This window comes from Macrobrachium rosenbergii, chromosome 48, assembly GCF_040412425.1.
Source record: "Macrobrachium rosenbergii isolate ZJJX-2024 chromosome 48, ASM4041242v1, whole genome shotgun sequence".
NCBI lineage: Eukaryota > Metazoa > Arthropoda > Malacostraca > Decapoda > Palaemonidae > Macrobrachium > Macrobrachium rosenbergii.
The window spans coordinates 38,216,597-38,243,879 of NC_089788.1; the positions used below are offsets into that span (position 1 = coordinate 38,216,597).

General features: G+C 45.6%; 1 protein-coding gene across 1 annotated transcript in view; it reads right to left on the minus strand.

The window, feature by feature from the left end:
• Positions 1 to 27,283, minus strand: part of LOC136831348 (uncharacterized) — a 169,198-nt gene that overhangs the window by 40,987 nt on the left and 100,928 nt on the right. Inside the window, exon 3 of the mRNA XM_067091656.1 lies at positions 4,463 to 4,526. Coding sequence (XP_066947757.1) covers positions 4,463 to 4,526 — 64 coding nt within the window. The remainder of the gene's footprint in view (positions 1 to 4,462; positions 4,527 to 27,283) is intronic.

Genomic DNA, 27,283 nt, shown 5'->3' on the forward strand with positions numbered 1-27,283 from the left:
ATTTCCATGTACAACTGCCATTCTATCTTTACACCATCTTATATTCTTCCCCTGACACTTCCACATCTTCACTAGCACTTCTATCCCACTTATTGTCTTCACTCTCATGCTACCATCTCCATTTAAATACCATTTCACTCTACCATTTCCATCTCCCTCATCTCCCTTCATTTCTATCATGTCCTCCCTTGAATGCACCACCATCTTATTTTCTCTAAAAAAAACTTGTAACCTAACAGCACATCATACCACTCACTGTTGCAATCTATCACACAGAATTCCCCTTTGTTCACGTCCACTCCACCTATATCACATACCTCTATACTTTTACCAACTTACAGGCACCTGCAACTCTCCAGTCCCTCTTACATAACCTATCTGGCTGTAAGGTTCTTTTGCACCAGGCAACAGTTCGTACACATTGTTATACATGACATCCACAGCACATCCAGTATCAACCAAAGCTTGCAATTCCACTCCCCGACATTCCATTCTAACACTCAAACACTTGTTCACACTCCTAGCTGAACTTCCACCCATAAATGCATAACCCTCTTTAACATTCATGACCTTCACACTCAACCACTGAGGGTTCACCCAGACAAACTTCCTTTCTACTTCATTTCCCTGGTTCTGTGGTTCATTTGTCCCATCACAAAACTGATTCGACATTCTATGTACTCCAGCATCATGGTCTGTAATTCCAGTTGTTGTGTATCTAGCTCTTGTATCTCACACATTGGGCATAATGTCCAGGTCATCCACAATTCACAAAAACACTAACTGTTGTCTGTGAATCATGCCTTCGCTAAATGTCCTACGTGTCCACACTTCATTTCACAGGCTATTCCTTGCAGTTCTTAACACGCTGTTCTACCTGATCACATGCGAAACAAGCCCCTAAGGTCCACCTACATTAATTTTTCTTATATCCTACCTGTCCACACCATGACATTTATTTCCTGTACCTTTCTTCTCATACCACTGGTCACGTTCATTCTAACATTCCTATCAATCCTATCCATTCTTATACTTCTGCCACAGCTCACACTTCTACTTCTGTCCTGCCTAATCCTACTATTGCTTCTTCTCATACCTCTTGGATTCTTTAATTTCTATTCATTCCACACTCATTCAACCCACTTACAAAATCATTCTGAGTCTACGGAAAATGGCTTACCACTGCGTTCCAGTATGTCCCATGATTAGTCCTACCCTCACTCCATCCAGTCTCCCTAAATATGCTCGCTTCTCATTCCTACTGTGTTCCATACCTTCAGACTCAAAATCCTCCACTAACTCTAGCACATCCTTCCATTTTAATTATTCATTCTTCCATCTTATCTTTCCCTCTGCTTTGCATTTATAATCTACCACATGCTCAACAACAGTAGCCAGAAACTTCATCAAGAACTTATTGTCATTAATATCTTCATCCCCATACTTTTCCTAGCTAAAGTTTCAAGTCAGTGGGTATACAATGACAAACTCTCATGCTATTCCACATTTACATCTTCAAACTCATTATTCTGTTTATATCTTATTCCCCCTTGCACCCTTCTCACCTGATCAATCATTCTCTCTTTAACAACTTCGTACCTGCCTTCCTACACTCATGACTGTTTGATAAAGCCTAGCCACCTACCTTCCAGAAACTCACCCAATCCTTGCAGCAAATGTTGCTTACTATCTTCATACTTCTCCAAGCAGTATCTTTCATAATTCACAGAATAGTCATTTACATCCCTCTCCCATGATATGTAACAGTTTCCTTTCTTGGGTACTTCCCTGAGGAATATGCTCCTGTGTACTTTTTATACTCCCTCATCACCTGAACATCGTATCTCTCTATCTGTTCCCACACTCACTCTACGGGGTACATAGCAAGTTCCTACTATCATTCAACTTGTATACTATCTCTGTCCTTTTATTGGCCTTACTTTTCCTTTCACTTTTTTCTACCCTTTGCACTCTAATCCTTTCCCTCAATATTTTTCCTATCCTCATCCTCCTAGTCTGGGGTTGATTCTATGCCTTATTCCTGCCACCCCTTGTATCTCCTCACTCTTACTAATTCCAGATCTCTAACCCTTTCCCTCAATATTTTTCCTATCCTCATCCTCCTGGTCTGGGGTTGATTCTAAGTCCTATTCCTGTCACCCCTTGTATCTCCTCACTCTTACTAATTCCAGATCTCTAACCCTTTTCCTCAATATTTTTCCTATCCTCATCCTCCTGGTCTGGGGTTGATTCTATGTCCTATTCCTGTCACCCCTTGTATCTCCTCACTCTTACTAATTCCAGATCTCTAACCCTTTTCCTCAATATTTTTCCTATCCTCATCCTCCTGGTCTGGGGTTGATTCTATGTCCTATTCCTGTCACCCCTTGTATCTCCTCACTCTTACTAATTCCAGATCTCTAACCCTTTTCCTCAATATTTTTCCTATCCTCATCCTCCTGGTCTGGGGTTGATTCTATGTCCTATTCCTGCCACCCCTTGTATCTCCTCACTCTTACTAATTCCAGATCTCTAACCCTTTTCCTCAATATTTTTCCTATCCTCATCCTCCTGGTCTGGGGTTGATTCTATGTCCTAATCCTGCCACCCCTTGTATCTCCTCACTCTTACTAATTCCAGATCTCTAACCCTTTTCCTCAATATTTTTCCTATCCTCATCCTCCTGGTCTGGGGTTGATTCTATGTCCTATTCCTGTCACCCCTTGTATCTCCTCACTCTTACTAATTCCAGATCCTAATCTCACATTACACATCCCTTCCATCTCCTCTAACTTCTCTTCCATCTTCCTCTCTGCTTCCTTCACCTGTTCCCTAACTGATTCCTTTATTTCCTTCATTATCCTCTTTAGTGTCTCATCCTCGAGTCTCTACTGGTCATTTTCTGCTACTGACTTCTGTAAGGACTCCCTTGTCTCCTTTAATACCCTCTGCAATCTCAGTAATCCCTCCATTTTCTTTATTTTACCTTACACCAAAAATTGTCCTATTTGTCTAACCCACTGTACTAACAGCCTTCACCATGAATTTTTCCAACAATCTTTCCCCACTACTTCACTACTATTCTCCCTCTCAAAACTGCTCAACTCCACTACTTGTCCTTCCCTATATACACTGGCCACAAATATTTTTTTTTTCTTAGGCACAGTTTACAACACTGTGAGGTGTAAAGCAACAGCCATGGTTCATTTTAACAGTCTTTCGGAAAAAATCAATCACTACTTAACCTAAATATTTATTTAGTGTTAGTTTTATTTACAAAATTTACAGTCAGCACACGTTAACTCTGAATTACTGCACACAATATTTCACTACAACCTGCCTAAGCAGTAGCTACCTAAAAGCACAATTAATCAGTTCCCTATCATTTAGTTTATGATAATCATTATACTTTCACTAGTCTGAAGATAATTAAAAAAAAATTCTGACAACAGTCTTTTGATAAACCCTTTAGTAATATGAACAGGGCACAACAAAATACTATGAACAATGCACAGCATTACCAGAATGGTATTCTCTTCTTTGTAAAGCTTATGTTACAGATTGCAAAAATTGTACAATCAAGCCTTAACAGTTAAAACACTACGTAATACATTGAATCCAATGTTCATCAAACAATCACTAGAGCTTTACACACTCAACAAAGTAATCTTGTTCATTTCCAATAAAGTTTGGCTCTCATCAGCATTAACGCACTCACTTTTTTCTTTCATGGTAAATCTGTCCCCTACATACACTTCCACTTCACTAACAGGCCCTGTCTACAATAGTGAATTTTATTTGAAGGTCTTTCAAATGCCAGAACGCACAATAAGTCTCATCAATAGTCTAAGACATTGCACTGCAGTCTTTCATAAATATTGGCCACCAGTCTTGTGGTTGTACTGGCTATGGCTTTATCTGAGTAAAATAAGCATATGCTTGAGCATTAACAACTTTCCACCAATCTCTTACAAGGTACTTACGACACTTGTTACTAAAGTCTTCACCAAACGAATCCTAAAGACAATGCAGCCACCACATTGGGGTGATCCCTCTCACCACATCATACTTAACAAAAGTGAGAACAATGACATAAAATCTAAAAAAATCAACATTTACTTTTTTTTTAATTGTAAATAAATTAATGCACACATACTGGCTAATATATGGCCACCATAACAAATTGTCAATAAGTCTGAATCATCATTCCCAGTTCATGCTTGAAGTTAAATCCTATGTAAACAACCAAGGTTTGTATTTGTATAGGAACAAAACAAACATTCTTTAAGATATTCATTGGTTAGAATATTGTTCAACCAAACAAACATAAATGAAGGTCCCAACTAATAATAAACACCATGTAACACTAAAAATCAAACAGGCCCTATTTCCAGACATAGTATATGTGGTCACTTTACAAAAATTTCTTAAAAACTAATACGTAATGGGAAAGTTTACTTACCATCTTTTATTTCCAATAAATCATCATCAATATAGCCATCTGAGTCATCATACATATCACCCCCCTGTGAACACAAAATCCTGTTGTAAATCTTTATGTGAAATAAAATGTAAATGTCTATAAATTTATTTAATATCCTTCATTAATCAAAACACACAAATTCTAAAAAGTCACACTAAAAAACTTCTACATTCTCCAAAAGTCATAAAAGCTGACAAACTCTTAACAAGACTAAAAAAATCATAACTTAAAAATGGCAGTCAGTATCCATGAGCTATAATCTCCAATATTCTTGGAGTATTCCAATAACTTACAACAGACAAACACCTGCAGAGTAAATTTTACAAGCAATTTCTATTTTTCCTAGCATACAAACCTGAAGTTCTTTACATCGGGATTTAGCTTGTGAATGTGAGCTAGAACACCTATTAACATTTACTGACTTAACTACCGACAGGTAGGGGGAAAGCCCCACCCACCTGTTGGTCTGCACTCCACTTTACCTTTCGGTCCAGGTGTCAGATGAGACAGGTGGCTGAGGTGGGCTATTCATGTAAAGAACATCAGGATTGTATGCTAGGGAAAAATACAAATTACAGGCAGTCCCCGGTTATCGGCAGGGGTTCCGTTCTGACTGTGTGATGATAACCAAAAATCGCCAATAACCGAAAATTGGCAATTTTCTGTTATCGGCAACTCTGTTAGGTATGTATCGGCGCCAATACCCAAGTAACAGTGCCGATAAGTGGAAATCGGCGATTTTCGTCGCTAGACAATCCTAGTAAAACCGGATCGCTGATAACCGGGGACTGCCTATATTTTAAAAATTTGCTAGATTTCTGATTATCAAATAATGGATTTGTACTGTATGCAATTACAGGCAGTTTACGAAGGTGGTTCCATTCCTACGCCGCGTCATAAGCCAAAAACTGTCATAAGCTGAGACACTGTCGAAAATTGTAAATAAACCTTACTTTTAATCCTTTGGGTTGTCTTGAAAACAATGTAATGTAACCTGCATTTTTATTGAGTTTTTCATGAAAAAACCTCCAAATTTTTTATATTCTGCCATTTTGGAGCCATATTTTTTCCATTACTTCGATGTCGTAATCCTGGAAAATGTGTTGTAATCTGGGAAATAATTGCTGATGAATATATTTGAAAAGTATTGTAAGCTCAGAATGTCTAAGCCGAACCTTTCATAACCCAGGGACTGTCTGCACTTGATCTGACTGAAAGAACCCAAGCTGAAGTGCTGGAGACAATAAAATCAGATGATTGTGATCAATGAGTCTACTTTACTGTCTGTCCCCTTTTCATTTTGCCTAAAGAGAAGGGGGCATGCATCTTCTTGATCATAAAGAAAACAAAAGACTGGTGCCCAATCCAGCTAGTACTCAGCCTAGCCATCAGACTCCCTGGACTACAAGGGAGGACGGCTAGAGAAAGGAGGGAAAACCAGCCACTCAAACAACATGCTCTCGTTCGTGGAATACCTTAAATGAGGTGCTACCTGTCACAACAAAAGGAAAGAAGGGCTAGCCACCACAGGACCCAAGAAAAAGGGGGTAAAAGTGGTCTGCTGTTATCACACCCCAGCACCCAATACCTACTAAACTGACAAGTTCTTTCAGAATGCTATGGACAGGACAATGCCCCTGACCTCTGTATAGATATCAAATATATGTATCCATGTACACTTTTACTATTATTTTACAGAAAGAAGTATATTTATGTTACCTGAGATATTTCATTCGTGTTGAACCATTCATATATTCTTATAATACCTCATTTGTGTTGAACCATTCATATATTCTTATAAGTACTGTAAGATCACTAGCTGAATTATGCAATGTGGCAACATTGTATTTCAGCAGACAATACTTGTCTTTTCCCGACAAGTGCGATGCATAAGATAGCCAGTGGTCACTGACGAGTGACGAGCATCGGATCTCATCCTCCGCTCTCACATTTGTTTCCGTCTCTTCATTAAATGGGAGTGGAAAGAATCTACTTTTTCATTTCATCACCTTCAGTGTGAAGACATTACATGTCGCAGTGAGACATCACATTACATGGCGCAGTGTTATGTAGCCGCTCCCTTGATAGAGACTTCAATCAGCCGGACCCCAAATTCGAAATTCAAGCAACCGTCATTGCTGTATTCGTCTCTCACCTTGGATCTTACAGTGACTCAGGACATCATCGACAGTATCTATGTGCATTACAGTGTCTCTAGGAGTGATATAGTGTTTGTGAAGGACAGTGTTAGTGTTAATGTGTTAGTGCAGTGTGATGTTGTGAGCCGCGAGACCGCTTCCCCTTGCCAGTGCATAAGGCTACTCAAATTTGGCCCCAGCGATTCCATGGACTATCCTACCCCTCTCATGCATCAATAGACACTGAGAGCCCAGAAGACAACCGTGACCAGCCTATGCCCCGCCCACCACCACCACAACACACGTACACACACATTCGCCTCCATTCGCTTGACTTTCCAGCCTTTTTATCTTATTTTCAACAGGATCTTTTATTTTAAATACTCCTGGCGCATTTCTTTGTGTACCTACAGAGAACTAAACATTTTCCTTAGAATCTAAAGATTCTAAACTTTCGTATGATACCCAACTCAATATGGCTCAGCAAGAGGAACAGCTAACTGAATTATTGGATCAGAGAGGAGAGGATCAGACGGATGATCCAATGGGAGACGACGGATCCATGCATCCCCCAACTGCTGATGATGATACCAGCCCCTCCACACTTGATGAGGATATCAGACCCTCCCTTCCTCCTCCTCTTACTCCCAACAGGCCAGGAAGCCATGATAGTGACATGTTGCACCTCATACATCTTCTTCAAACTTCCAGCTTGCAGGAGCAAGCTTGAAGGAGACAAGAGGAACAGACCTTCAGGCAAAAAATGGAGCAATCAAGACAGGAAAATAACCAGCGATTCATGGCTCTGTTTACACTGCTGTCAGAACAGCTGGCATCATCGCAACAGTCTCAGCAACCTGACACCACACTGGCACCCCCTGCCACGCCATTAGGAGCCCAACGGGTAAATACACCCACGACTTATAGCCAGCCTAAGGTCCATCCCCCTCCAATTCTGCAACAAGATGCAACATATCAAGCTTTTCGTCAATGGAGACTTCGTTTTGAGGATTATGCAGCCCTAGTTGGACTTGACAGCTTGCATCAAGCAGCCCAGCTGATTCACCTGAGGCCCTGCATCTCCCTGGAAGTTCAACGTCTGCTTACGCATACACTAGGCATCCCTCACGACACATTCACTTTCCCTTACAGAGGTGTTGAATGCACTGCAAAAGCATTTTCGCAGTCTCAGAAATGAGGCCTTACGACGCAGAGAGTGTTATTGTCCTGCAAACAGGCTGTGGGAGAACCATTTGTAGATTACTATGCACGCCTCAAGGATCTCGCCGATGAAGTGGATTTTTGCACTGGCAACCCTGCTTCCTGCACAGAAAAGCAGTTGCAAATGGTAATATTGATGGGAGTGTGGGACAAAGAGTTAATACAACGCCTTACAGCCCTCCAACCCTCATCCACCCTCGCAGATTTTGTGACTTGCTGCCGCTCCTTCGAGTCTACACGTGCAACTGTAGTCGGAGATCTGATCCGTAAGTTTCACCCCCATAAACTTTACTTTTTCTTTTTCTCTTTAATAGGCAGTGAATATTTTAACTTGTTTTTTTTTCTTTTCAGGAGAATTTCCTTTCTTTTTTATAAACTTATGAGGTTGCGTTCAACCCGGGAGTATTTGCATAATTCCTTTGGGAGATCAAATAGAGGTAGAGGTACTAATAGGCCTAGAGTTAATGTAAAAAATACTGTACCAACAATATGCCCACAGGTGCAGGAGCAAGTGCAGTCGCGGGCCCAGACCCAGACTCAAAAAACATATTCACAGTCATGAATACTCAATCAGCCATAGTGCCTTTTCAAGGCTTAGTCAACGGTCAGTTGACTCAAGGGGTCGAAAGCTGGATCACATCCATTGATGCCCACTTGCTATCTAAAAAAGTAGTGGATCCCGTTATACAATTACAAGAGGCAAGGTCATTTATTGAATATGCCAAGGGTGATGCTGGCTCTTGGTTACGCACAGGTTCGTTTCAGGAGTGCCAAACCTGGGATGATTTGAAGGGTTTGTCACGAAAAGTTTATGGTACTGAGTCCGATATGGACAGAGTCCTGGTGTTGAGGAGTATTCTTAAATTAGCAGATAAGAAAGGCATATCACTAATTGATCGAGCTGCCCTTATAGCAGATAAATTTAAAGAGTGGCTTTCAAAGCTACTTAGCTCCTCTTGGGTTAATGGTAACGTGATGCGCACCGCAGACGTATGCCATTAATTGAAACTTGCCGTAGTGACTGGTATGCTGCCAGACAGATTAGTGCGTTGTTTCAATGTCAAACTTGATAAATCCTCTGGGGAAGTGACAATTCAAGCGCAGATTAAGAAGCACATGGCGCAATGCCCGGACTTAGATCCTACAATCATATCTGTTGTAGAAAATACTCAAGTTAAACAGGCTCTTGCAGATACAGCTGCACCACAACAGGTTAATGCGGTTAGCTCCGTCAACCAGCATGTGAAATGCTTCAATTGTAACCGTATTGGTGGACTAAATACTGTAGCATTCATCAGTCCACTTATAGTTATCAGAACTGCCATCAAAGGCAGAAAAATCAAAGTGGGAACAAAAGCAATCAGAATAGCACCAACACCGGTAGTCGTTCTACTAGTAGTAATATTAAGAAAAGCATGAATCAGCATCAGTATCAAAAAAAGGGATTTTGACAAAGGAAAAATCTATTTCTGAGGAAGGCCCCGTGTCACCCGGTGAAATTCCATTCATGCACGAATTTCTAGGTATAAAATGCTAGATATACCAGAGAAAAAAGAGCTTTCAGGAATGCTGGTGTTACTACCCCCAGATCGAGCATCTTCTCCAAGGAAGACGTCGGTATAACCAAGGGTGAGTGAAAGGATCACAACCACGGAGTCACACTCGAAAGATATCCCCATGTTAAAAACCCCAGAAGAGAGCGGTGAGTCGTTACAGCTCCCACACACCGACGCCCGCCAGGCCGGCGACACACCAGCGCCACCTACCTCATTCCAGGCTAGCACCACCCCAGGCTTGGCATGTGCAAGTAGGGGAGCAGAAGGTACTTCTGAGAGGGTCACCCGGGTGACACGGGGCCTTCTCAGAAATAGATTTTCCTTTGTCAAAATCCCTTTTCTGAGTCCAGCCCCGTGTCAGCCGGTGAAATAGTGATAGAGAATCATGCCAAGACTGCAAACTACAAGGAAACAAGGTAATCTGAAGAAAAACACAAGCTATGGAAATGGATTTAATGAGGATATCTCTCACATGAAAAAATGCATATTAATACGAAAATACAGTAATACGACCTTAAAAATGGAGTAGAAAGTCAATACACCAAACAACATGGCAGGGAAATACATCAAAAATACTTAAGACTATAAGGCAAAATACATTCAAAAATACTTAAGATTAAGGAGTAAATATGAACTTATAACTAAACATAAGAGAGACATCTACAACATGAGAAAATATATGGGGTACATGGAGCAAAATAAAAACAGCCCAGTACCCCTAAGACAATCCAAAATCACAGCATGTCAAAATACAGTTCCCAAAATATAATAAAAAGACAATAATAATTTCAATATGAGGAGCAAGGCAGTGAGGCATGATCATCCAGAAGGGCAGGCAGAGAAGTAAATGAGGCAGGTGGGCGGGGGGTAGGGAGAAGGATAAAGGGTAATGGGTAATTAAGGTGGGGAAATGACACTCCCCACAGCCACTGTAGAAAATTTCAGGGCTTCGAGTGATTTTAAATAATGGTGTTTAAACACTAGAGGTGATTTCCAACCCGTATATTTGGTAAGTTCTGAAAAATCCATATTATGAAAGTAATTAGTGGAAGTAGCTACTGCGCGAATATCATGAACCTTAGGAACTGAATCTGGGTTAGCTTGTTTAATGAAATACAGAATTTGTTGCCTTATTGCATTTAACGATAGAGTTCCACCTTTCTCCCTGATAAAAAGAGGACCCGACTTACACTGTGGAGTTCTTAAAAGGTAAGACTTTAAGGTATAGACTGGGCATAAGGACTGGTCCTGTGGAAGGGGCACCACCTTCCAAGGAGACCACCTGTCTTGAGGGTCCTCATTTTTGGCTAAAAATCTATGGTCAGGAGAAAGGAGGGCTTCTCCGGACGGGAGGAAACTAACAAAATCATCACCTCTAGAGAGAGCCGACAGCTCTGAAATTCTGGCACCTGAAGCCAAGCTAATCAGAAATAAAGTTTTCCTTAACAGATCCAAATATGTGCATTGAGAGTTGTCAATCTCAGATGCTAACTTAAGCACATCATTGAGGAACCACGTAACAGAATGTGGGCGTGATACGGGTCTCAGACGAGCGCATGCTCTAGGAATAGATGAAAAGTAAGAATCTGTAAGGTCAATTTTAAAACCATATAAGAATACCTTCTTCAGGGCTGACTTAGCTGTGGTAATAGTGGCCGGGGCAAGGCCTTTTTCAAACAATGATCTAAAGAAGGTAACTGCTAGGTTAGTAGTCATGGTTTGGGCTTCAGATGTCTTCAAAAAGGAGGCCAATTTCTTGACTGCTGAGTCATATTATCTGAGTAGAATCTCTCTTGTCTGATTCTAAAAACAGTGTTAACGGGGTCAATGTTTGCTCCCTTTTGAGCTGCGAACTTTATAAAGTCCATAAAACTAGGGCATTCTGAATTCTTGAGGAAGCTGACACAGTCTTGGTTTGTACTGTTTGGGTCAGTTTGGGATTGGGAATCAAGACTCCGCAACCCAAGTTCCTGAAGAAGAGGGAACCAATTGCTCTTGGCCAGTACGGAGCTACCAGGGCTGGTTGACCTTTGAATGACCTGAGTTTGTGCAGTACTTTCAACAGCAAATTTATTGGGGAAATAGATAAATCTTCTCCCAATTGTTCCAGTCTATGGTCATTGCGTCCGTGGCGCACGCCTGAGGATCCAGGTTGGAGCCACATAACAGGGAAGCTTGAAGTTGCTCTCCGTCGCGAACAGATCCACTTGGAAACCCGAACCCGGCGGCAAATCCAATTAAATGACTCTCCGTCCAGAGACCACTCCGTCTCCAACGGAGTGGTCCTGGACAAGGAATCCGCCACCACGTTCCGCACCCCCGCTAGGTGGGTGGCTGACAGATGCCAGCTGTGCTTGTTCGCCAGGAGAAAATAGCTACCATAACCTGGTTCACTCGACCTGATTTGGAGCCGGCCCTGTTGATGCAATGAACTACCACGGCGCTGTCCAACACCAGCCTGATATGAATCCGGCTGGGGCGGATTTTCTTTAAGGTTAGAAATACCGCCATAGCTTCCAAGGTGTTTATATGGAACCGTTGAAACATCGTGAGACCACGTTCCTTGTACTTTTGTTTTGGCGAATACCCTCCCCAGCCGCTTAATGAGGCGTTCGTGTGAACTACCAGCGCCGGAGGGGGAAACTGAAGCGGAACTGTTTTGGACAGGCCGCTGACTGTGGACCAAGGCCGCAGTCTTGCTTTAAAACTGGGAATGGAGGAGACCTTGTCTCTGAGCCTGACATTGGCTCGACTCCGCCACACTCTGTTTATGTCTTTTAATTTTGCTTTTAAGAGCAGGTCCGTCACTGAGGCAAATTGAAGGGAACCGAGGATTCTTTCTTGGGCCCGGCGGGATGCTGCTTTGTCTTTCAGGAATTTCCTGGTAAGGAGGCTATCTCCTTCCGCTTGGGAGGCGGGAGGGATAACGTGTGACGAGGACAGATCCCACTGGAGACCCAGCCACTGAAACCGGGACCGGAGTCAGGCGGGACTTTTCTCTGTTCAGTTGAAAACCCTAACGACTCCAGGAAGTTGATGACCGTGGCCGTGGCCTTCCGGCATTCTAGAACTGTTGGAGCCCAAATTATCCAATCGTCTAGGTATGCTGCTAGGGATATTCCTAGGGACCGGAGTTGCTGAACTACCGTGTCCGCCAGTTTTGTAAATATCCTGGGTGCAATATTTAGACCGAAAGGCATGACCCTGAAGGAGTAGGCTTGATTCCCGAGTCTGAAACCCAGGAACGGAGAGAAGCTCCGCGCAACCGGGACGTGATAGTAAGCGTCTGAAAGATCGATAGAGGTGGTGACGGCTCCACGCGGAAGTAGAGTCCGTACCTGTGCTACCGTAAGCATGCGAAATTTGTCGCATTTTATGTAATGATTTAGACGCGACAGATCCAGGATCACTCTTTGCTGATCGGAGTCCTTCTTGGGAACAGTGAACAACCTGCCTTGAAACTTGAGGTGCCTTACTTTCTTTATTGCTCGCTTGTTGAGCAATTCCGCCACGTAGTCCTGTAGGACTCTTGAGGGTGGCTGTAAAACCTGATCAGAGGGGGGTCTTTGGTCCAGCTCCATCCTAGACCTTTGGACACAATGCTGTGTGCCCAAGGGCTGAAGGACCACTGGTCTCTGAACCAGTAAAGGCGACCACCTACCTGACTGGTTCTCAGTGGGAGGAAGCGGGTTTATTTCCTCTAACACGTCCAGGTTTACCTCTTGGGGCGGTGTTGGGCTTGCCTCTGTAAGGGGCCCGACCTCTTCCCCCCCTTGCACTCCTATTAAGGCTGTGAAAGAACCCACGGCCTTCATAGGTAGGGTTGTATGCTGGTGAGGCAACGTACGAGGGTGCAGCAAGGGAATGGGCTGGTTGGACCAGCACGTATTGTTGGGGATGAGCTTTCGAGGTAGAGGGCTGTGCAACTGCTGAGACCGGGACAGCTTGAACTACCGTCTGATGATGAGGCCTCTTGTGTCTCCTGAACCGCTTACCACCTTTAGTCTGGGGGCCGCCAGATTCTGGGGTCTTACGCTTATAAGCTGAGATACCCCAGTGAGAGCGAAGACTCTGGTTAGCTCTAGTAGCCTCCCTGAGCACACTGGCTACCTCTTCTTCTGGGAAGAGGTTAGGGCCCCAGATGGAGCTCTTCATGAGCTTGTTAGGCTCATGACGTATGGTGGCTTCGGCAAAGATGAACTTTCTGCACTCAAGCTTAGCCATCATGAAATCGAAGAGGTCTGTCTGAAACCCTGCTAACAGGGATTTAGCCAGGACCTGAAAGAAGGGCTCGTCTGCACAGGAGACGGCAGTCGCTTCTGTGAGGCAGACGGAGTTCAATGACCGGGCTAGCCTAGCCCGGGCCTCAAATTCAGACTTCAGCAGGGCTTCCGGGAGCTTAGGAAGCTGCTTTCGCTGAATTGGTTGATGCACAGTAGGCGCCCAGCTTTCCCACAGTAAAAGTGGACGGGCGCCAATCCAGAACTCCTCACCCCTGGGAATACCAGGGATGTGGAGTCTGTCTCCCTTAGTTGAGGCAAGGGGTTGCCGTCAAAGCACGCTCGAGCCGTAGCCAGAGCCACTTTGTTTAGGCAAGGAGTCGGCAACTTATCACCCAGGGCGAACATGGTATAGTTGCCCTTGAAAGGTGTAAGTTTTGTGTTATCTGCCTGCCACTCCGTCAGAGTGCGCAGGAGAGCCGACTGAGCTTGGTCCCTAGGGAAGATCACTGTCTCTCTAGGGACCTTGTCTGAGCGTACCCAGGCTTCTTCCGTCAGCCTAACGAAGCCTGGGTAAGGGGGCAGGAGATCGGGAGGAAAGAACTCAAGTTCCTCTAACCGTCTCGTGCCAAGACCTTCAACAGTCAGAGTACCCTCGTGCTGAATAGCACGGAGGGCAAAACGCCAAGGGTTCCCGACGTCAAAAGGAGGGAGATCAGCCGTGTTAGGAATAGCATACTGCCGTTCGACTCCGCCAGGGCGAGCCATTCCCGCCAGTATGTTATCATGGCTGGTAAGTTTCTCAGAGATTTTTGTAAACTTAGACTCGACCTCCGCCGAGAACCTCTCGAACAACGAGTTTGCAAACGCCTCCGGATCAAAGGCAGGCTGGCGAGGAGGGCTTGGTTTTGATGCCCTCTTACTCGTGCCTTTGCCGGAGGTTCCAGGTTTGCTCCCGGAGGCTACAGGTACGGAGACCTTAGCCTTCGACGGGGGGAAAGGCGATGCTTTCCTGGAAGACAAGGACTTAAAGCCCTTCGCCTTCCATGAAGTCTTCAGCTTCAGCTTGGGGACAGCTGATGGGGCCCTGTCACCCAAGATGGAAGACTTGGCAAAACCTGCAAAAGAAGACACAGAGGAAGATGGGGAGTCAAAAAGGGGGCCCGCCCCCGCAACCTCACTTACCTCGCTACCTACCACCTGGTCCGGTTCCGTGTTCATTGGTTCCAGGTCCAAGTCTAACGCGGCGACATCCTCCGACACCTCAGCGTACAGGATGTCCTCTTGGGGTGGCTGGGTCGCATCCCGGATCTGCTGAATAATAGGGTTGGCTAGTTCTTCCGGAACCGCAGCAGCCACCCGGGCGCCGGGGTAAAGCAGGTCCCTCAACTTCGCGTCGAGGACATAAGGCTTCCCCGACGGAACGTTTCTTCCGAACCCAGCCACCCAGGCGCGGAGAGACTCAAGGGAAGTCTTCTTGGAGGACTCGTCCGCCTGTAAGAGAACGGACAATTAGGGTTGAACGGAAGTAAGCCCGAAAACCATATAAGCACTACACAGATATGAGGAACGTAATAAAGGAGAAGCTATATCCTACCGACTCGTCCTGGATGCCAGCGCACAGAGCGAAGCAAACCTCACAGCCGTCGGGGTGCCAAACAATCAGGTCATCCAACCGGACCGCACAGCCAGTGTGGGTCCGGCACACCACGTGCCCATATGGTTGCTGGAGAGAAGCGGTGCACCCCGGCTCCTCACAACGAACAGTCTGTAAGTGTAAGAAAAGTACATGAACCTACCACTCTAAGTAACCTAAAGCTGGAAGGCCAGGGTATTTCCGCTTACTACCGGAATGCTCCGGTGGAGAGAAAAACCCCTCGTCAGGGACAAGACCACCAAGCCATAACTTAAACAGAGTGGAAGGCAAGATACTCCCGGTCACCCTAATACTCCGGCGGAACGGAAAGTTTGAGACAACAGGGACCCACCACAAGGGCTGCCAACAAAAAAGACGGCGGAACCCCAGGGTGGAACACCGGACTCAATAAACACAAAATAAGTATAGTGGCGGAGTGAGAAGCTCACTCCGCCAGATAATATAAATATATATAATATACAAGTGATGGTAAAAATGAGAAAATCAACTCCAGAGACTGGAGGTATCCCTCTCTCTCATACACTCCCCCTCTGTCGGACCTCCCCGCCAGGGAAACAAAGGTGTGTGAGGTGCCCGTCATGAAAGGCCAAGTATAACATAAGCCGGAGCAGGCGTCAACAACCCAACCAAAGCAACCCGACGGAGAGTGGTTAAGATCAAGGAAAGAATGTTCGAAACCCGCTCGATCTTGGAGAGTGGTAAACGAAACATCAAAACAAACACAGCGCTGCCGGGGACTAGTTCTGGGAGGGAGCGAATCTCTCCACCAGAGGGAGTCCCCAACTCGGAGAAAACGCCATCTAGCGTCACCCGCACGAGAAGGGCAAGAGCTGGCTGAGATGAGGGGGGGAGGGAGGGTGGTGGGGTAGGGAAGAGTAGGCTACGAGAGTGAAAACAGGAGACAAGGGAAAATGATTCACCCGCTCGACTGCAAGCACACTCCACGCCAAGAAACATAATATGAGCTTGGCAGGACAAGCCTACTCCTGAGGGAAGGGATGCGACCAAGAACTCAATGCCCAACTCCTGACTAGGCAAAGCCTAGATGAATACCCGAGCTTAGGCCTAGCCTAGGCTAACGGAAGGAGTAAGGGAAGGGTGGAGGAAGGGATAACAGGGAGAGAAATTCTGTGCCGAAAACCAACCAGGACCGAAAAGGAGGGGGCAAAAAGGCGAATAGCCTAGAGGAGGCACACCCAATGAACTCTACTCCTTCGAAAAGAAGGGGGAGAACAAAGGGGCTCACTCTGCCACCCCAAAAACGGCCATGGAGGAAACAGCAACAAAACTCCCTCAACCCGATGAACCGCTCCACACCTAACCTATGAGGAGGGTGAGAGGACAAGGAAGCAATACGAGCCTAACATGATAGGCAAGGGAGAAAAACCCACACACGACATAATATAAAAACCATCACAATAACACAATATACATAAGAATAATTTCTAAGAATAATGTGCTCATGCGAGGTGCGTAGCCTACCTCGGAGGAGCGGCTAGACCTACAGCTGCCGCTACCCCGAAGAGGTAACAAAATATATATATATAGCACCAACGCCAAAATATAATAAAAATAATAGTAAATAACTAAGACCAACTAGGAACTCATCCTGGAGGGGAGGCCTAAGCGGGGTATGACGGGAACCCTATAGGGGGACTCGTTATGGGGTTCATAAAAAAATTAAACAAAACTCCAATAAACCACCGCAGGAAACACCGCCAGGAAGAGATCCAGGGGAACAGATAAGTAATATAACGACAAAGAGACAACCCCGACAGAAAAGACTGAAGGGGCAGCCTCACGGTCGGCATGGCTGGCTGGGGGACGCCGTGGCGTCATAACAACAATCTCATAATTGTGAATTAAGGACAGATGCAGCCAAACTTATATTAAAAAAACCCCACAATAAGATGGTACTTAACTTAGAGATGGTGAAACTGCTAGAAGACATGGCGAAAAGCAGGAAAACACCCAAAAGGCACAAGCACAAAAATTCCGAGGGTGAACAGTCACATGCTAGAAAATGGAATGAAGTAGGTGGCGCTGGTGTGCCGCTGGTCTGGCGGACGCCTGTGTGTGGGAGCTGTAACGGCTCACCGCTCTCTTCCGGGGTTTTGACATAGAGATATCTATCGAGTAGTAGCTCTGTGGTTGTGATCCTTTCACTCACCCTTGGTTATACCGACGTCTTCCTTAGGGAAGACGCTCGATCTGGGGGTAGTAACCCCAGCATTCCTGAAAGCTCTTTTTCTCTGGTATATCTAGCAATTTATACCCAGAAATTCGTGTTAGTATGGAATTTCACCGGCTGACACGGGGCTGGACTCAGAAAAAGTATTGTTAGTAATGTTATACTCTTGCGTAAATGCGTACAGCCATAAACAACCAAACAAGAAACTGTTGTTTTGCTTATCACCGAACCAGATAACAACAGCTGCTTTGCTTGTATTTTAACCATCGTATGGTAGTAAACAATTACTGCAGTTATGTTACAAATGACGTTAAGTAGAACAGGACTGATATATTTTACATTATAACTTATTCGCCATAGATACATGATTGGCAAGGAAATATACTGCTAAATTTAAACTGCAAGTTGTCGCTGGAGCTGAGAAAACAATGTTCAAGCTGCTAATGACTAAATTAATATGCATCAGCAACATGGATGACACTCAACCGTAAATAAAATTGGAGAGAAAGTATTCTAATCAAAACTACTGGGCATGAAAGAACGCATATTACTGCTGTTTTCACGCCGATAAATGATAAATACATAAAGCTCGTATTATGATGAACTCAAAACCATGTCCCCCAAACGGCCAACGTCATCCATTACTGAAAAAAAAAGCTAAATTAATTTCACAAAGAGACTTATTCAAGTTATACTTCGACTTAAAAACACCTTGTATCACGAAAAATAACTTTTCCCAAAATATAAATAAAGTATCTAGAAGCAAGAAAAGCTCTCTGAAATTAGTTAAATACGGAGAAATAAACTTACCGTGTAATCGATTTTCAAAGCAAAACATTGATCTCAATTTCCAATACAAAATTAATATAAGAATATTACATACAATATTATTGGACACAGTGACGTCAAGCATAACATTTTAAAAGATCCATGGAAAAGTGCACATTCATTATCTTGATGTTTGTGTAATACGATATTAATATGTGAATACAAAGTACAGTATAATGTAGGCTAGGCTACTGTATATGTATACGATATACAACAGTGTAGGGTAAGCTAATTCTTGTTTGTTATTCAATTTCTTCTTGTATTGAATTATCATAAGTCAATCTGCATGACCCTCCAGAATTAGCTGATATTAATAACTACTATACCGTATATGTGTAGAGTATACTTTATAGTGTAGGCTAGGCTGCCATATATGTTATACATGGTACTGAATACCCGAGTGTAGGCTAGGGCTATATTCGGGATATGTTTTTTCCAGCAGACAATGGGTGTTTTGGAACCTAACCCCACCGTAAGTAGGCACCTGTATAAGCATTTTTATTTTTTTTGTGTTTGAACTATCAAAATAGGCAGTTCTAAGTGTTTTTATGAGGATTTTAAGTATTTGCAGATTTTAGCTATTCGCGGGGGGGGGGGGGGACGCAGGAATATGGGGGGTTTACTGTATTATAATGAAATAAAGTGAAAATAGTGAACGGAATCTTGATTTATTTACACAAAAACATGCCGCCCAATGGCCAACTTCATCTATTACAAAAAAAAAAAAATAGCTAAATTCATTTCACAATGAGACTTGTTTAAGTTATTATTATGATTAGCAAGAATTCGCTAGCAAATTGCCTCCCCCCCTCTCTTGTTGTTGTTGGTTGTTCTGTTGTTTTCATGTACTGCCAGCCACCCGATCGACAGACCATCTGTCTATCGACTTAGCACGGTCAGAATACAAGGGTTTAAAAGATTAAGGCCACTCCCTTTTTAAAACAGAACTTTCCTTCGAGGCAAAAGTAATCTGTCTTGGGCGTTTTTCTTATAGGCAAAGCCTCCCCTGCGGGCATCAGGTGCATATGATTCAAAACCCCTATGTGTTGGACGCACCCCCTGCCCCATAGGAGGGGATAAAAGCAGAAACCCACGAGGTCTCGAGGCTTACATGCGGGCTGGAAGATATGGAGTGAAGACGTCCTCAACACCTGGCCCCATCGATGCCATTGCATCCTAACCACATGGCCCTTTCCAAAGTATACTTTTTCCTCGTGCCCCTCAACCGCATTCCAAGTGTTCGCTCCACCATTGGCCTGCCTCGAGCCCACACGCCATTGCTTGGAGTTTCGAGGAGTCCCCATCGCCTTGCCCCTTTACGGAAGCCCATTGCATCTCACCACATGGAAGAGACTCGCCCTCGGAAATCGTAAGTCATCCACGGACCACCTTCAACGCGCCCTCGGAAAATCTGCTACGGTAAAGTGCCCTGGAAGAGCCCCCTTTCAGTCACGCTTTTGTCTCGTAACATTTACTTAAATAGTGAGCGCCATTAATCAACAAATCCCTTGTCTAATGTCCGTGCGCCTCTTGCATCGGCAGTATTAAGTCTTTAGTACTCCATCGAAGTCCTTTTGGCACCCTCAGTGCAGCTTTGAATTCATTATTCTTTTGTCTATTTTCATTACTGGCGTATAATGTGCATATCTCTCATTTCAGAGGGACCCTATTTCGTGGAAGCTTCTCGGACTGTGTCTGGAATCCCCCAGTTTCATTCAATCCCGTAGGAATCCCCTTCAGGATAGTAATCTACTTGAGTTCCTCTTTCCCGTACTGATATCATTTATGTAAATACACTCCTTTAAATTTGCCCAAGTGTTTTACGTAATATTTCCCTCAGTAACAAGAGCCCTATGCTCATACGAAATTCTCCTTTGTTTTCTCTTTTTTTTACGTTTTCCTGGACCCACAAAGTCAGAATCACAAGGCTAAATTACCTTAAATTGTTGCTACCTCTCTCACAGAGAGTATCTCAAACTAAAATCACAGGAAAAACGTAAAAATGGCGACCTGGCCATAGATCTCGTTTTGCAGTTGCAGTTCCCCTAGTGTTGCTTTATTGCACTTGCAACTTGCCAGATCAGCTATTAGCAAAGCTAAGCTGGGTACGAGACAATTACGAACCTTTTGTGTAAAACCAGCACACAGATCCGGAAATACCACGTAAGTAATGTGTTTATCTCAGCAAAACCTTTTTACAATCGTGACTGTTCCTCGGAATTAGAAATAGGGGACGCATGTATTCACTGAGAGAAAAGAACCATGCATTAGATTCGTTAATGCATGCCTTTCAGGATAGGTAGTTAGAAATAACCAGTGCTAACCATCCTTTACTTCGAGGAATAGTGCGAAATTCCTGTGTTAAAATCTTTACCATATCTTTTGCTTCGAGGAATAGTGCGAAAATTCCTGTGTTAAAGTCCTTGCCATATTCTTGCTTCGAGGAATAGTGCAAAAGAAATTCCTCTGTGATAAATTTTATAGCATTTTGAATTAGCGAACTGTTATTTAGGCGCGAATAAATTCCCGTGGGACATACAGCCGAAGTCAGCTTGCATTGCTGAAATTCTCTCAGTGTAGTTAGAATTCGAGTTAGGTGTTATGAAAGCGAAATTTAAACTCCGCTTATAGGGAAATTACTAGGCCATTTCTGAGTCCAGTCCCGTGTCAGCCGGTGAAATTCCATTACAGCACGAATTTCTAGGTATAATATGCTAGATATACCAGAGAAAAAGAGCTTTCAGGAAAGCTGGGGTTACTACCCCCAGTCGAGCGTCTTCTAGGAAGACGTCGGTATAACGAAGGGTGAGTGAAATACCACTACCACGGAAACATACTCGAAAGATCTCTCCCTATCAAAACCCCCGGAACAGAGCGGTGAGCCGTTACAGCCCCTACACTCAACACCCGCCAGGACGGCGACACCAGCGCCACCTACCTCATTCCATTTTCTAGCACGTGATAACTATCTTTTGATTTTGTGTGCTCGTGCCTTTTTGTGGAATTTTCCCATCTTTCATCATGTCATCGAGCAGCTTTACTATCTCCAAGTTAAGTACTATGTTATAGTGGGGTTTTTCGTTCTTTATTTGGCTGTTTTGGTCTCATTTTATATATAATATTGAGATCTTATTATGACGCCACGGCGTCCCCCCAGCCATATCGTCGACCAGGCGACCCCATCAGTTTCCTTCTGTTGGAGTTGTCTCATTGTCGTTATAGTTAATAATATATATTTTGCCCCATGGTTCTCCTCCTGGCGGGTTTCCTGCGGTGGCACCCCCCCTTTTTTGGTAATTTACATAAAATTGGCCTACCGGCCCTTTGAGGTGATGCCCCGTCCAGGTTCCCCCCCTCCAGGTTGGGTTCCCTTTTATTTTAGTCTGTATTAGGCTATTATTATTTTATTCTTGGCGATAGTGCTCTCAGTTCGTTTATATTTCATCTTTACCTCCTCGTGGTGGCGGCAGCCTTAGATCTAACCGTTGCCTCGGGGTAGGCTACGCACCCTATTGAGCACATTTTTATTTCATGTTTTTGTGTGATGGTTTTTTTTATTGGAGTAGGTTATTGCTTCCATCCCCTTGCCCTCGGCGTGGAAGTCCATCAGGTTGAGGGAGTTTTAGTTGCTGTTTCCTCCGGGGTCGTTTTTGGTGGGCAGAGTGAGCCCCTTAGTTCTCTTCCTTCCTTTAGGGAATAGAGTTCTTTGGATGTGTCTCCTCTAGGCTATTCGCCTTCTTGCCCCCTCTTCTCGTTCCCGGTTGGTTCTCGGCACAAAATTTCTCTCCTTGTTTGTTCCTCCCCCCCTCCGTACTCCTGCCCTTTTCCTAGCCTATACTAGGTTAGGTCCCTATTAGGCTGTGCCTAGGCAGGAGTCGGGCATCGAGGCTTGGTCGCTCCCCTTTCCTAGTAGTAGGCCACCCTCCTATCACAGTTCCCATAGACCCAGTTCATTCTTGGAGTGGTGTAGTGCAGTTGAGCGGGTTATATGTTTCCCCCGTCTCCTGTTTCGTAGCCTACCATTCTCCCCTACTCCACCCACTCCCCCCACCCTTCCAGCTTTGCTCTACTCGTGCGGGTGACGCTAGATGGCGTTTTCTCCGAGTTCAGGGACTTCTCTATTTGGTAGAGGGATTTGCTCCCTCCCATACAGTCCTCGCATCGCTGTGTTGGATTAGTGATTTGTTTTAGCTCGAACGTGTTCGAACACTTTATCCCGCACTCCTCCCGCCCCGTCGGGCTACTCGGCTGGGTTATTATTTTTGCTCCGGTTTATGTTAAAGATACGAGCATCTGGCCCACCTTGTTTCTCTGGCGGGGTAGTAGTGAAGAGGGATTTATTTATTTATATAAGGGGAGCGGATCCCTCCGGTCTCCGGAGAATTTCTATTTACCGTCATTAGTTTATGTTATTACATGATATATGTATTTAAATATAAATATTTTTGTTATCTTCGGGGTACTCTCCTTAGTTTTATACGTGAGTCGGTTCTCGCCGGGGTTCCGCCGTTAAATTTACAGGCAACCCCTACGGTTGAGTTCCTGTTGTCTCATTCCTTCCATCCCCCGGAGTATTCCGGGGTCTGGAAGTCTTGCCTGCCACCCTGTGTAATTTGGAGCTTATTGGCCTAGTTTATTAAAAGGTATTTCTTCTCCACCGGAGTATTCCGGCTGCAGTTGAAATTCCCGGCCTTGCCAGCCTTAGATTGCTTAGAGTGGTAGGTTCATGTTCGTTTTCCACTTACAGACTGTTCGCTGTGAGGAGCCGGGGTGTACAGTGTCACTGCAACAACCTTACGGTCACGTAGTGTGCGGACCCACGCTGGTTGCGCGGTCCGGCTCGGCGACCTGGTAGTCTGGCACCCCGATGGTTGTGAGGTTTGTTTCGCTCTCTGCGCAACCATCCAGGATGAGTCGGTAAATGACAATCTTCCTCCGTTTTATGCTCTTCATTTTGAATTTTGTTTATGTGGTTTCTGGACTGTTTTTTCACCCTTAGCTAATTGTTGGCTTTCTTTCAGGCGGACGAGTCCTCTAAGAAGTCGGCCTTGGAATCTCTCCGGGCCTGGGTGGCTGGGTTTGGAAGGAATGTTCCGTCGGGAGGCCCCTCGTCCTCGATGCGGTTGAGGGACCTGCTCTACCCGGCGCACGCAGTGGCGGCCGCAGTGCCAGAAGATCTTGCCACCCCATCATCCAGCAGATCCGGGATGCGACCCAGCCACCCCAAGTGGATATTCTTTACTCAGAAGTTTCAGAGGACGCCGCCGCCTTGAACTTAGACCTCGAACCCATGGCTACTGAGCAGGACCAGGGGTAAGTAGCGAGGTAGGTGAGGTTGTTGGGGCGGGCGCCCTTTTGATTCCCCAGCTTCTTCAATATCTTCCTTTTCAGGTTTTGGGAAGTCTTCCTCCTTGGGTGATAGGGCTCCATCAGCTATCCCCAAGTTGAAGTTGAAGACTTCATGGAAGGCGAAGGGCTATAAGTCCTCGTCCTCCAAGAAAGCATCGCCTTTCCCCCCGTCGAAGGCTAAGGTCTCAGCACCTGTAGCCTCCGGGAGCAAGTCTAGTTCCTCCGGCAAAGGCGCGAGTAAGAGGGCATCAAGATCAAGCCCTCCTCGCCAACCTGCCTTTGACGCGGAGACCTTTGCGAAAGAAATGTTCCAAAGGTTCTCCGAGGACTTCAATGACAAGTTTAATCAAATATCCGAAAAGTTTGCCACGTACGACAATAAGATTTCTGAGAAGTTTGCCTCTTATGACAACATGCTGGCAGGAATAGCCAACCCACCCCCAGCCGAACCCCAGTATGTCATTCCCGATACGGCGGAACTCCCGCCTTTCGATCTTGGCAACCCTTGGCGTTTCGCCCTCCGGGCCATCCAACACGATGGCAAACTGACCATTGAAGGTCTTGGCACGAGACGGTTGGAGGAGTTGGAGTTCTTCCCCGCCGATCTTTTGCCCCCATATCCAGGTTTCGTAAGGTTGATAGAGGAAGCTTGGATACGTTAGGATAAGGTTCCCAGGGAGACTGTCATCATCCCCAGGGACCAAGCTCAGTCGTCTCTCCTGCGCACTCTGACGGAGTGGCAGGCAGACAACACAAAGTTGACTCCTTTCAAGGGCAGCTTTACTATGTTTGCCCTGGGAGACAACCTTACCAACTCCCTGTTTGAACAAAGTCGCCCTGGCTACGGCCCGGCGTGCTTTGATGGTAATCCGTTACCGCAGCTAAGGGGAAACAGACCCCACTTCCTGGTGTTCCCGGAAGTGATGAGTTCTGGATGGATGCTCCGTCCACCTTCACGGTCGGGAAGTTGGACCCCCTCTGTGCTTCCTCACAGTTTTGAGGAACTCCCAAGCTGCCGGAATCTTTGCTAAAGGCGGAGTTTGATGCCCGGGTTAAGCTAGCCCGGTCCCTGAACTCCGTCTGCCTCACAGAAGCCACTGCCGTCTCCTGCGCGGACGAACCCTTTTTCCAGGTCTTAGCTAAGTCCCTGTTAGCTGGCTTTCAGTCTGACCTGTTTGAATTCATCATGGCCAGACTGGAATGTAGGAAGTTCGTCTTCGCAAACGCTACTATCCGCCACGAGCCTAACAAGCTCGTAAAAGAGCTCGATCTGGGGACCTAACCTCTTCCCAGAAGAAGAGGTTCATTGTTCATGACGGAGGCTACAAGGGCCAACCAGAGTCTGCGCTCTCACTGGGGCATCCCCACCTACAAACGCAAGACCCCTGAATCCGGCGGCCCCCAGACGAGAGGAGGCAAACGTTTTAGGAGACATAAGAGGCCCCACCAGCAGACGGTAGTTCAAGCCGTCCCAGTCTCGGCAGCGGCACAGCCCTCCACTTCAAAAGCTCTCCCCCAACAATATGTGCTGGTCCAACCAGCTCATTCCCTTGCTGCGCCCTCGTATGTTACTTCACCAGCTTACAACCCCACCTACGAGGGCCGGGGTTACTTTCACGGCCTTAACAGAATCGCAAGGGGGGGAAGAGGCAGGGCCCCTCACAGAGGGAAGGCGAACACCACCCCAAGGGGAAAACCTGGACGTGGTAGAGGGAACAAACCCGCTCCCTCCCACTGAGAAAACACAGGTAGGTGGTCGCCTCTATTGGTTCAGGGACCAATGGACCTTCAGCCCTTGGGCACACAGTATACTGTCCAAAGGCCTGGGTTGGAGTTGGATCAAGGAACCTCCTCCTCCGAACAGGTTTTACCAGCCACCCTCATCAATCCTACGGGATTATGTGGCAGAATTGCTCAACAAACGAGCAATAAAGAAAGTAAGGCACCTAAAATTTCAAGGCAGGTTATTCACAGTTCCCAAAAAAGACTCAGATCAGCAAAGAGTGATCCTGGATCTGTCGCGTCTAAATCTCTACATAAAATCGACAAATTTCGCATGCTTACAATAGCTCAGGTACGGACTCTACTTCCGCGTGGAGCCGTCACCACCTCCAGCGATCTTTCAGACGCTTATTATCACGCCCCGGTTGCGCGGAACTTCTCTCAGTTCCTCGGTTTCAGACTCGGGAATCAAGCCTATTCGTTCAAGGTCATGCCCTTCGGCCTAAACATTGCGCCCAGGGTATTCACCAAGCTGGCGGACACGGTAGTTCAACAACTCCGGTCCCGAGGGATATCCCTAGCAGCGTACCTGGACGATTGGATAATTTGGGCACCAACAGTTCTGGAGTGTCAGAAGGCTACGACCATAGTCATCAACTTCCTAGAATCGTTAGGTTTTCAACTGAACAGACAAAAGTCCCGCCTGACTCCGGAGTCCCGGTTTCAGTGGCTGGGCCTACAGTGGGATCTGTCTGCTCACACGTTATCCCTCCCACCTCCCAAGAGGAAGGAGATAGCATCTCTCACCAGAAAATTTCTCAAAAATCAATCGGCATCCTGCCGATCCCAAGAAAGGGTCCTTGGGTCCCTTCAATTTGCCTCAGTGACAGACCTGCTCTTAAAAGCGAAACTCAAAGACATAAACAGAGTGTGGCGGAGTCGAGCCAATGCCAAGCTCAGAGACAAGGTCTCCTCCATCCCTCGAATCTTGAAAACAAGACTGCGGCCTTGGACCTCAGTCAAGGGCCTCTCCAAGTCAGTTCCGCTTCAGTTTCCCCCTCTGGCACTAGTTGTCCACACAGACGCTTCCCTAAGCGGCTGGGGGGGATATTCCCAAAACAAAAAGTACAGGGAACGTGGTCCACAATGTTTCAGCAGTTCCATATAAACACCCTGGAAGCTATGGCGGTCTTTCTAACTTTAAAGAAAATCCGCCCCCCCAACCGGATTCATATCAGGTTGGTATTGGACAGCGCAGTGGTAGTTCATTGCATCAACAGGGGCGGCTCCAAATCAGGTCGAGTAAACCAAGTAATGGTTGCTATCTTCTCCCTGGCGAACAAGCACGGCTGGCACCTGTCAGCCACCCACACAGCGGGGGGTGCACGGAACGTGGTGGCGGATTCCCTGTCCAGGACTACTCCGTTGGAGACGGAGTGGTCCCTGGACACGGAATCTTTCAAATGGATTTGCCGCCGGGTTCCTGGTCTCCAAGTGGATCTGTTCGTGACAGAAAGCAACTTCAAGCTCCCCTGTTATGTGGCCCCAACCTGGACCCTCAGGCGATGCCACGGACGCAATGACAATAGATTGGAACAATTGGGAGAAAATTTATCTATTCCCTCCAATAAATTTACTGTTGAAAGTATTACACAAACTCAGGACATTCAAAGGTCAACTAGCCTAGTAGCCCCTACTGGCCGAAGAGCAATTGGTTCCCTCTTCTTCAGGAACTGGGACTGCGGAGTCTTGATTCCCAAGCCCATACTGACCCAGACAGTACAAACCAAGACTGTGTCAGCTTCCTCAAGAATTCAGAATGCCCTAGTTTTATGGACTTTATAAAATTCGCAGCCCAAAAGGGGCAAACATTGACCCTGTCAACACTCTATTTCTTGAGTCAGATAAAAGAGATTCT